This window comes from Amblyraja radiata, chromosome 29, assembly GCF_010909765.2.
Source record: "Amblyraja radiata isolate CabotCenter1 chromosome 29, sAmbRad1.1.pri, whole genome shotgun sequence".
NCBI lineage: Eukaryota > Metazoa > Chordata > Chondrichthyes > Rajiformes > Rajidae > Amblyraja > Amblyraja radiata.
Window position 1 is genome coordinate 20,387,643 of NC_045984.1, and position 12,277 is coordinate 20,399,919.

Consider the following 12,277-nt stretch of genomic DNA (forward strand, 5'->3'; position numbering starts at 1 on the left):
TGGTAGAACGCAACAAAAGCTATACACTGTACCTGAGTACACGTGATATTAAACTAAACTGATCTAAGCCTGGTCTCTAGCAATCATTACCTATCCCTAATCATCCCTGGTCCCATATTTCTATGGATTTTATTACGTCTTCTCTTTCCAATGACTTTATTACCAGTTTGGTCATCGTAGACCAGTTTTCTAAGGCCTGTCATTTTATTCCCCTACCCAAATTAACATCTGCCTGTGAAATAAATGACTAAGTAATCCAATATGTAGTCCGCCTCCATGGTATTCTTAAAGAAATCGTTGCTGACCGAGGTCCTCCCTTTGCCTTTTAATTTCAATCAAACGGCCAGACAGAACAGGTCAACCAGGATCTTGAGACTATGTTCCGGTGCTTGGTGTCCTCCGATCATGACAGAGTTTCCTTTCACCCACCATTTAATTCTCCACCACGCTCCCACTCTGACCTACTTGACTATGGTCTCTTTGTTGTAATAGTTCAATTTTTTCTATTTATTAATCTAACCTGTTGGGCATGATCTATTGCCCTGCATTTTACAACATTTCCCTCTTTCCCAGTATCCCAACAAAATAAACATATTCTATCCCATCATCCAAGTCATTTGCATAATGGTAAATACTGTGACCTTCCCAAAAAGATTTTGCAAGACAGCATCAATAATGTTTTGAAGATTTGAGAACCTGTCCATTGCCTCTGTTCACTTTCTCTCCTGCTGCTCAATCAATAACTTACCTTCAATTTCATGAATCCAATTCCTTCTAATTTTGGAATAATGGATGAAACAATTAGACTTTAAGATAATTCAGTACAAACAGACCTTTGTCAATTTCAAAACAATCCAGAAAATAGAAATGGTTTAACTTGGAACATGAACAACTAACAAGGGAACAGGAAAGAAAACTCTGGAGGAAAGTGTAGAGAAGCCTCAAGGGTAAAGCAAGGAAAATCTCCTCCAGAATATTGATAAGTTAGGCTGAATAACATGATTCATGCTATCATGGCAATAAGGAAAATAAAATCTGATAACCAAGGCAAGGTTTCATTTCTATGTCCACTCCCAAGTCCTTTGCCAAAACATTCATTTCATTTATGAGTTTTGTCTGGATCCTTCGGTAATCTAATCATGTTTAGTAACTCCTAAATTAATTTGTTGAAGCAAAATACTCAAAGCTATTGCCAAAATTGACATACAAAATCAATAACATAATAATTTCTGATTAAGATTTCTGGCAACCTTTCTGCCATGCCAGTTTTCATGGTTTACAGTCTGAGAAATACTATGAGCGCACAGACTTCTAACATAAATGTATTTCCAGATAGCGCTACAAAATTCAGACATGACAATGTATGAATTCACATCATGTTCAAAATCTATCGATTTTATCATACATTGTTTTATGCTATTTGGAAATCAAAATCTGGCAGTGTATATCCTTGTTAAAGGTACCACTCTTTAGTAGCCAGTACCATGTTTTCTTATTTTTAACTCAACCTCTTTTGGTTGGTTCATTATTGTACTTTAATATTTTGTACTACTTCAGATTGCACTACAATACTTGCACCATTCTGCTGTTTTGCATTCATCATCGTTTTTATTATGGTATCTATCATTATCATGTATACTGTGTACTTACTCTATGAGCTATCTGTGAACAAGGAATTTCATTACAGCCTGGTGTAAATGACAATAAAGTAATGTGATCTGATCTAAATTATAGAAGTTCTCAGGAAGTAGTGTATCAAATGCTGACATACTTTATTCTGACTTCAGAGCTTCTGTGCAATCCAGTTGCTCTCAGAAATGGATGCACATAGCAAGCACCTTCCTTGATTTTGGACATGACTGTGGGTAAATTAACAAAAGTCATACTTAACAAGAATAACTGCTCAAGTGGAGGGGGAGAAATGTGAAAAAAGGCTTTTAGCTGGTGATATTAGTTTGACATGCTCAGGGATCAATTCTCCTACCTGAATCTCAGCAAAGAGTAATGCATTAACAACACTTAATTAACATAGAAACATAGAAATTAGGTGCAGGAGTAGGCCATTCGGCCCTTCGAGCCTGCACCGCCATTCAATATGATCATGGCTGATCATCCAACTCAGTATCCCGTACCTGCCTTCTCTCCATACCCTCTGATCCCCTTAGCCACAAGGGCCACATCTAACTCCCTCTTAAATATAGCCAATGAACTGGCCTCGACTACCCTCTGTGGCAGGGAGTTCCAGAGATTCACCACTCTCTGTGTGAAAAAAGTTCTTCTCATCTCAGTTTTAAAGGATTTCCCCCTTATCCTTAAGCTGTGACCCCTTGTCCTGGACTTCCCCAACATCGGGAGCAAATATGCACTTAGTGAGTCTGCTAACTGTTGCTGCCACAACTTTACAAAAAACCTTACCATTATGGTGAGGGTGACCAGAGCAAAGAACCTTTATGGAATTTGCTCTATTTTAAATATATATTGCTGTCCACTGCAGCATTTGCTGCATTATTGAGATCACCAAGTCTCAGTGTTCAAAGAGAGCTCACAAAATTCCATTATATCACGCCGGAGATCAGCAGGCAGACCAGCCTTCAGGGCTTCCGACTGTGGTAGTGAATCAGTGCATACGTTCAACTTAACCGTTGGCCTCCATTTTCCAGCTGTCATTCACTTTGCACCATATGTTTCCACAATAAAGCATGTTCCTGCAAGATCTAGCAATGTCTCTGGCTGGCTTCTTTAAAAGGTGCAGGCTGACTTTAATCAGTTTAAGTTGATTTCCGTGCAACTATAAAGTTACTGTTTTGAGCCCACTGTTGATGACTCCACACAAAGAACAGGGAGGTAATCCTTAGAGATATTCATTCTAATCAGAAGCTGGCATCCTCCCTGCATTTCGACTAATAGGCATTCACTGTGGTCTCCAACCCTGAATCCAATATGTGCGTTGTTTCAATCGACTTGAAGCAAAGACTACACTTAACAAGCATCAATTGTAAATGGGATGAGTGCATGTATTAAAACATTTTTTGCACCATGAAAAAATCTACTAGAGGAATGGAGAAGGGACATCAAAAGTCTCTCCACCTCTTCTAGTAACAGCTTAAAACAGGCATACAAATGGGAACAAACATTGTATGCAAACAAAAGCTTTTCCCTGTATCTCAGTACATGTGACCATAATTAACAAATACCAAAAGTGTGCTACCATGGACTGAAATTGAATTTGAGGGTAATAGATACACTTCTGATTGTGGCTTTGAGTTGGGGTCATGGAGAGGAATGTTGGCTAACTCAAAGGAGGGGGCGAAGAGTTTGGAAGGAATGGAGCCTGCGATTGGGTGCAGTGATCAAGCAATTAACCAAGGAAAGAAAGGGGATGAGAACACCGTCTCCACCAGGATTTGCAGGTGATTTGCAGGGTCTTGGGGTGCTAGCTGCAGATTGAGAATACAAGAGGGTTTTGGGGAATTAGAGGATTGGGGCTTGGACATCTTGAGGTGAGTGGTTTGGGATCAGGAATATGATTGCTGGGTCAAATAGGGAAGAAGTGCCCGGAAGTAAATTTGGGATCTTTTTAACAAGCTTCCAATCGAGAAATGTACTACAAAATCATCTTGGACATTTCCAATAATAGTTGTCCTGGGATAAGTTTGTCTAGGTTTTACTATAATGTTCCAAAAGGAACACTAGTTGAAAAATATATTTTTCCCATGTGCGTATGAAATGGAAAACACATTGTCATAGTTGGGTGACTTGTGCCTAGAAAAGCTTCCAAGCCAATTAAAAAAAATGACAATGAAATGCCCAACATTCCAATTCATTCTGGGAGAATTTTACTGAATTTCAGGAAAATAATTTGACTATCACTTTTTGTGACAAAAAATGTATATAACATTTGTTCTTTTTATTACCTTATTAGTTCTCATATACCACAGTCAATAAGAAAATGTCATAGAGCCATACAGCTTGGAAACAGTCCCCTCAGCCCAACTTGCCCACACCAACCAACATGTCCCATCTATACTAGTCCCACCTCCCTGCCTTTGGCCCATATCCCTCAAAATCCCCGAACTATCCATGTACCTGTCTAATTGTTTCTTAAACGTTGCAATAGTCCCTGCCTCAACTACCTCCTCTGGCAGCTCATTCCATATACCCACCACCCTTTTTGTGAAAAGATTACCCTTCAGATTCCTATTAAATCTTTCCCCCTTCACCTTAAATCTATGTTCTCTGGTTCTCGATTCCCCTACTCTGGGCAAGAGACTCTCTGCATCTACCCGATCTATTCCTCTCATTATTTTATACACCTGTATAAGATCACCTTTCATCCTCCTGTGCTCCAAGGAATAGAGTCCCAACCTGCTCAACCTCAGACACTTGAGTTCTGGCAACATCCTTGTAAATCTTCTCTGTACCCTTTCCAACTTGACAACATCTTTCCTGTAACATGGTGCCCAGAACTGAACACAATACTCTAAAGGCAGCCTCACCGATGTCTTATATAATTGCAACATGACCTCCCAACTTCTATACACTATTCAAATGTGTGCTCTTGTTTCCAAACCACACAACAGCTTGCATCATTCACCCAACAGTGATAAGCATCAACATCAAAATATTTATTTTTCAAAGTTAGTAATTGAGCTGCAAATGGCCATACAATTGCTGGTTCAAGACCAGTTCAATTGTTGCTAGCTTGTTGCAGGGGATCTGTTCAAAGGCTCAAAAGCAGCTGTGCCCAGAATTTCTCACTTACCAAAACTACTTGCAAATAAACTTTGGTTGTCAATACAAGCACTTCATGCAATAATACGAACTGAAGGTGGGGGAATCATGCAATTTCCAAGCAGGAAGCTGGGAGTACTGGAATGCAAATACACCAATAAGTAATGAAGGAAGAAACGAGGGTGAAAATGATAGATAGCAAGGCAAGGCAGCGCCTTTACCACCTCAGGCAATTGAGGAAATTCAGAGTGTCTCCGAGGATCCTCCAGTGCTTCTACGCAGCGGCGGTGGAAAGCATCTTGTCCGGGAACATTACCATCTGGTTTGGGAATTGCTCTGCCAAGGACAAGAAGGCTCTGCAGAGAGTAGTGCGTTCGGCCGAACGCACTATGGGAACTTCACTCGCCCTCCTGCAGGAACTATACATCAGGAGGTGCAACTCCAGAGCCAACAATATCATGAGAGGCCCCTTCCACCCCTGCAACGGACTGTTCCAGCTGCTACGGTCAGGCAAACGCCTCCGTTGCCATGCGGTGAGAACGGAGAGGCTGAGAAGGAGTTTCTTCCCAGAGGCCATTCGGACTGTAAACGCCTATCTCACCAGGGACTAACTCTACTGAACGTTTTTCCTTCCATTATTTATTATGTAAAAGAATATGTGTGTTATGATTGTGTTTATAGTTTGTTTGGTTGTTTGTCTTTTTGCACAAAGGTCCGCGAGCATTGCCACTTTCATTTCACTGCACATCTCGTATGTGTATGTGACAAATAAACTTGACTTGACTTGACTTGACGTTATAAGGAAGAAGACAACGAGAGAGTGCTTTGACATAGGCCAAATAACTGCAGTTGTAGGCTTATATAAAGAATACTGAAAAGTAAGTGAAACCTGGGAGACATGTGAGCAGAAAGGCACGAATGACCAGTCACAAATGAAATCTACCCTTTAAGTGGAAATAACTAATCACTTCATAGATATGTAGACCTAACAAAAAAAGAAGATTAAAGAGGAGATTAATGCAATGGAATGGAGAGACATTATCTTGGATGCTGTAGAATCAGCAAAGATAGAACTGCGAAATAGCCAAGGGCAGAAAACGCTTGTTGGAGTTGTGTACAGACCACCAAACAGCAGTAGTAAAGTTGGGGATAGCATCAAACAGGAAATTAGGGATGCGTGTAGCAGTTATCATGGGTGACCTTAATCTACATAGAGATTGGTCTAACCAAATCTATAACGACACTGAGGAAGAGGATTTCCTGGAGCGTATACAAGATGGTTTTCTAAGCCAATATGTAGAGGCATCAACTAAAGGGCAGGCCATCCTAGACTGAGTATTGTGTAATGAGGAAGGATTAGTTAGCAATCTTGTGGTGTAAAGCCCCTTCAACAAAAGTGACCATAATATGGTAGAATTCAGCATTAAGATCTCTGATAGAGAGTGACATGGTTAATTCAGAGACAAGGGTCCTGAACTTAAAGAAAAGTAACTTTGATGGTATGAGATGGGAATTGGCTAGGAAAGACTGGCAAATTATACTTAAAGTGTTGACAGTGAATATGCAATGGCAAAGATATAAAGATTGCATGAATGAATTACAACAATTGTTCATCCCTGTCTGGCATAAAAATAAAACAGAAGGCTACCTTGGCTAATGAGGGAAATTAAGGATAGTGTTAAATAGAGGGAAGAGGCATATAAATTGGCTAGAGAAAGCAGCAAATCGGAGGTCTGGGAGAAATTTAGAATTTAACAGAGGAGGACAAAGGGGTTAATTAAGAGGGGGGAGATAGAGCATGAAAGAAAGCTTGCAGGGAATATAGACACTGACTGTAAAAGCTTCTATAGATATGTGAAGAGGAAAAGATTAGTGAAGACAAATGTAGTTCCCTTACAGTCAGAAACAGGTGAGTTTATAATGGGAAACAAGGAAATGGCAGACCAGTTAATCAAGTACTTTGGTTCTGTCTTCACTAAGGAAGCCACAAACAATCTCCCAGAAATACTAGGGGATCGAGGATCAAGTGGGAGGGAGGAACTGAAGGGAATCCACGTTAGTCAGGAACTAGTGTTAGGTAAACTGTTGGGACTGATGACAGATAAATCCCTAGGGCCTGATGGTCTGTATCCCAGAGAACTCAAGGAGGTGGCCCTGGAAATTGTGGATGCATTGGTGATCATTTTTCAATGTTATATAGACTCTGCATCAGTTCCTGTGGACTAGAGGGTAGCTAACGTAACCCCACCTTTTAAGAAAGGAGGGAGAGAGAAAACAGGGAATTATAGACCAGTTAGTCTGACATCGGTAGTGGGGAAGATGCTTGAGTTGATTATTAAAGATGTAATAGCAGTGCATTTGTGCTGTGACGGAAAGCAGTGACAGGAGTAGTCATAGTCAGCATGGATTTATGAAGGGGAAAACATGCTTGACTAATCTTCTGGAATATTTTGAGGATGTAACAAGTAGAATGGATAAGGGAAAGCCAGTGGATGTGGTGTATCTGAATTTTCAAAAAGCCTTTGACAAGGTCCCACACAAGAGATTAGAGTGCAAAATTAGAGCACATGGTGTTGGTGGTAGGGTATTGACATGGATAGAGAACTGGTTGGCAGACAGGTAGCAAGGGGTGGGAATTAACGGGTCCTTTTCAGAATGGCAGGCAGTGACTGGTGGGGTGCCGCAAGGTTCAGTGCTGGGACCCCAGTAATTTACAATATATATCAACGATTTAGCCAAAGGAATTAAATGTAACATCCCAAAGTTTGCAGGTGACACAAAGCTGGGTGGCAGTAGGAGCTGCGAGGAGGATGCTATGAGGCTGGAGGGTGACTTTGGTAGGTTCGGTGTGGGCAGATGCAGTATAATGTGGCTAAATGTGAGGTTATCCACTTTGTGTGCAAGAAGAAGAAGGCAGATTAGTATCTGAATGGTCAGATTAGGAAAAGGGAAGGTGCAACGAGACCTGGGTGTCCTTGTACATCAGTCAGTGAAAGTAAGCATGCCGGTACAGCAGGCAGTGAAGAAAGCAAATCACACGTTGGTCTTCATAGCGAGAGTATTTGAGTATAGGAGCAAGGAGGTCCTACTACGGTTATACAGGGTCCTGGTGAGACCACACCTGGAGTATTGTGTACAGTTTTGGTCTCCTAATTTGAGGAAGGACATTCTTGCTATTAAGGGAGTGCAGCGTGGGTTCAACAGGTGAATTCCTGGGATGGCGGGACTGACATATGATGAAAGAATGGTTCGACTGGGCTTATATTCACTGGAATTTAGAAGGATGAGAGGGTATCTTATAGAAACATTTAAAATTCTTAAGGGATTGGACAGGCTAGATGCAGGAAAAAGTTCCCCATGTTGAGGGTGTCCAGAACCTGGGGCCACAGTTTAAGAATAAGGGGTAGGCCATTTAGGACTGAGACGATGAAGACATTTTTCACCCAGGGAGTTGTGAATCTGTGGAATTCTCTGCCACAGAAGGCAGTGTAGGCCAATTCACTGGATGTTTTCAAGAGACTTAGATTTACCTCTTAGGGCAAACTGAATCAAGGGATATGGGGAGAAAGCAGGAACGGGGTACTGATTTTGGATGATCAGCCATGATCAGCTGGCTCAAAGGGCTGAATGGCCTACTCCTGCAACTATTTTCTATGTTTCTATGAGAAGGCCAATTTGGAATGCGTGTAGAAATTGCAGCAGTGATTATACATAGTCCCCCCATTCAGGGCACCAAAATGTTTGGGACACAGCAATGTAATGTAAATGAAAGTAGTTATGTTTAGTGTTTTGTTGCATATCCTTCGCATGCAATGACGCTTGAAGTCTGCGATTCGTGGACATCACCAGTTGCTGGGTGTCTCCTCTGGTGATGCTCTGCCAGGCCTGTATTGCACAATCATTAGTTTATGCTTGTTTTGGGGGCTAGTCCCCTTCAGTTTTCTCTTCAGCATATAAAAGGCATGCTCAATCAGGTGATTGACTTGGCCACTCAAGAATTAACCATTTTTTAGCTTTGAAAAACCCCTTTGTTGCTTTAGCAGTATGTTTGGGATCATTGTCTTGCTGTAGAATGAACCGCCGGCCAATGAGTTTTGAGGCATTTGTTTGAACTTGAGCAGATAGGATGTGTCTATACACTTTAGAATTCATTATGGTACTACTATCAGCAGTTGTATCATCAATGAAGATAAGTGAGCCAGTACCTTCAGCAGCCATAAATGCCCAGGCCATAACACCCCCACCACCGTGTTTCACAGATGAGTTGGTATGCTTTGGATCTTGGGCAGTTCCTTCTCTCCTCCATACTTTGCTCTTGCATTACTCTGATATAAGTTAATCTTTGTCTCATCTGTCCACAAGACCGTTTTCCAGAACTGTGGTTGCTCTTTTAAGTACTCCTTGGGAAAATGTAACTGGGCCATCCTATTTTTGTGGCTAACCAGTGGTTTGCATCTTGCAGTGATCAAATGGTGCCAGCACATTAACCTGGCTCTCAACACCAGCAAAACCAAGGAACTGATTGTGGACTTCGGAAGGGGTAGGATGGGGACCCCCAGTCCCGTTTGTATCAACGGGTCGATGGTGGAAAGGGTCAAGAACTTCAAATTCCTGGGCGTGCACATTTCCAAAGATCTCTCCTGGTCCCAGAACACTGATGCAATCATAAAGAAAGCACATCAGCGCCTCTACTTCCTGAGAAGATTACGGAGAGTCGGTATGTCAAGGAGGACTCTCTTGGCAAACTGTAACCTGGCCATCCTATTTTTGCGGCTAACAAGTGGTTTGCATCTTGCAGTGTAGTCTCTGTATTTCTGTTGATGAAGTCTTCTGCGGACAGTGGTCAATGGCAAATCCACACATGACTCCTGAAGAGTGTTTCTGATCTGTCGGATAGGTGTTTGAGGTTTTATCTTTATTATAGAGAGAATTCTTCTGTCATCAGCTGTGGAGGTCCTCCTTGGCCTGCCAGCCTAAAAGTTTCAAAAGGTGATGGAAAGACTGGAGGAAAGACTAGGTGCTGAGAGCTATCTTATACCTGCATTAAGGAGGCAATTAAACACACCTGAGCAATTACAAACGCCTGTGAAGCCATGTGTCCCAAACATTATGGTGCCCTGAAATGGGGGGGGGGGACCTATAAACACAGCTGTAATTTGTACATGGTGTAACCAAAATGTATAAAAATATCCTTTAATAAAATCTGACAATGTGCACTTCAAATACATGTGATGAAACTCCATTAACCATTCCTCAGCCCTCCTGCCCAACCAATCATGATCCTGCTGCAATTTCGGTCTGCAATACCACCAACTTTAGTGGCATGTGCAAATTTGTATAACAATATTAACAATTATTTATAGAAACCTTCAAATAACATTCAATAGGAGTTACTTACATCGATATTACATGATCGAAAGCGCTTCCTCTCTCCAAGACAGTAACGTCCACCAACTGTTGGTCTAGAAGAGAAGACTTTTACTAATATATTATTAAGAAATCAGATATAGTCTAATTTTGGAAATGTTACTCAACATTTCTGGTCACGCTATTAGATATATTATCAATCAAGCCAATGCAACAAGACTTGCAATCCAATTTTGCCTCCACTGAAATAAGTGGTCCTGGAAAGCCACACAATCAAATCCAGCATTACTATTTTTCTGCTATGAGTTTTTGGTTGGTTTTCTGTGCCTAATTCAGAAAAAGGTTTGCGGAGCTAAACTCAGTTTTGCTTCTGTAAATTATGTGATCCCGTTATCTAATTAGTTATTAAGCAATTTTTGCACATTGCCTTTAAATATCTGGAGTGTCATTTTCTAAATATTCAGCAATATTAGGATTAACTTTTCTTTATGATGAGGGTTTTATCATTTGCTATGTTAAAATGCATTATGAAAATATTAAAAGAAAGAATTCAGATGGAAGGTACTGACCCGAAAGGTCGACTGATAACTTAATTCCACGGTAGACAAAAATGCTGGAGAAAATCAGCGGGTGAGGCAGCATCTATGGAGCGAAGGAAATAGGCAACATTTCGGGTCGAGACCCTTCTTCAGAAGCTTGCACAAATTCCACAGATGCTTCTCAACCCGCTGAGTTTCTCCAATAATCTATTTGTTGTGGATAAAAAAATTAAACTGGCAAATTCTCAACTTGCTAAACATCAAGGCTTTGCTGTTAACGTACCTTGGACTGTCACACTGCCTGCCGGAATATGAAACTCCACCTCCACAGGTCCTGCTGCATTCTCCCCATGCTGACCAGGGTCCCCAAGCCCCATCTACTCCTTCTGGTCTACTGCCAAACGGGACACAGTCTCTTTTGTAGCACCACTGCGGCAGAAACTTGCATTTAAACTTTGGTCATTATAATCAGGCTAACACAATTTTATTAATTCAATTGAACTAATGTTATCACATTCACCTTTGCTCTATTTATTGTACCCGAGTTTGACTAAATTGTATTTATGCATGGTATATCTGATCTGTTTGAACAGCATGCAAAACAAAGCTTTTCATTGTATCTCGATACATGTGACAATAGTAAAGTTATACCTAAACTGCAGACAGTTGACACGTTACGTCACAATATATCTTGCAAATTTTATATTTTATGAATACAATCCTTTCCATGGTCAATAATATCCCACAGTAGCTCACAGGTATTTAAGTACTTCAAAAGTATACTGTAGCAACCACTGTAATGTATATTGACATTTTGCAATTTTCATGCAATTGCTTTCTTCCAGGTAACCTCTTTCTTGGGAGACTGGGCTAGCTGATTTCCCTTTTCATTATTTTACTGATCAAATTATAATTTTATTGATAGAACTGCTTGAAAAATGGAGGGATTATTGTGGGCATGATATCAAATAATGATGAGAAGAAGCTAGATTGAGAACCTCATGACCTGGTATCAAGACCACAATCTTTCTCTCAATGTCAGGAATAGACAAAGGAGATAGTGATCGACTTCAGGAAGCGAAGTAGAACACATATCCTGGTTTGCATTGACAACGCTGAAGTAGATGGTTGAAAGGTTCAAATTCCTAGGAGTAACTATCACAAACAACTTGTCCTGGACCACATGTCCTGATTATAATGATTGAAGCAATACCTCTACTTTTTTAGAAACGTTCGGCATGTCGCAAACAACTCTCATCGAGAGTCATAGAGCCACTGACCAACATGTCCTATCTACAATAGTCCCACCTGCTTACATTTGGCACATGCCCCTCAAAATCCCTGTCCTATCCATGTACCTGTCTAAATGTTTCTTAAACATTGCAATACAAGATACATTTATTTGTCACATGTGCCAGTTCGCACAGTGAAATTAGATAACCATACAGCCATACAATAAAAATAAAGAACACAACACACGATAGAGTTAAACATAAAACATCCCCACACAGCAGAATCAAAGTTTCCCACTGTGAGGGAAGGCACCAAAGTCAGTCTTTTCCTCTAATGTTCCCCAATGTTCACCCGTGGTCGCGGCCTCCCCGAGCCCTCCGCAGTGGCCGCTACGGGCGGCCCGATAT

General features: G+C 41.0%; 1 protein-coding gene across 2 annotated transcripts in view; it reads right to left on the reverse strand.

Moving 5' to 3' along the window:
- Positions 1 to 12,277, reverse strand: part of LOC116989442 (A disintegrin and metalloproteinase with thrombospondin motifs 6-like) — a 190,426-nt gene that overhangs the window by 51,101 nt on the left and 127,048 nt on the right. For both annotated transcript variants that reach the window (XM_033046821.1, XM_033046822.1), the window contains 2 exons: positions 10,921 to 11,066; positions 10,130 to 10,193 (listed from right to left, as the gene is read on the reverse strand). In XM_033046821.1, the coding sequence (XP_032902712.1) occupies positions 10,130 to 10,193; positions 10,921 to 11,066 (210 nt within the window). The remainder of the gene's footprint in view (positions 1 to 10,129; positions 10,194 to 10,920; positions 11,067 to 12,277) is intronic.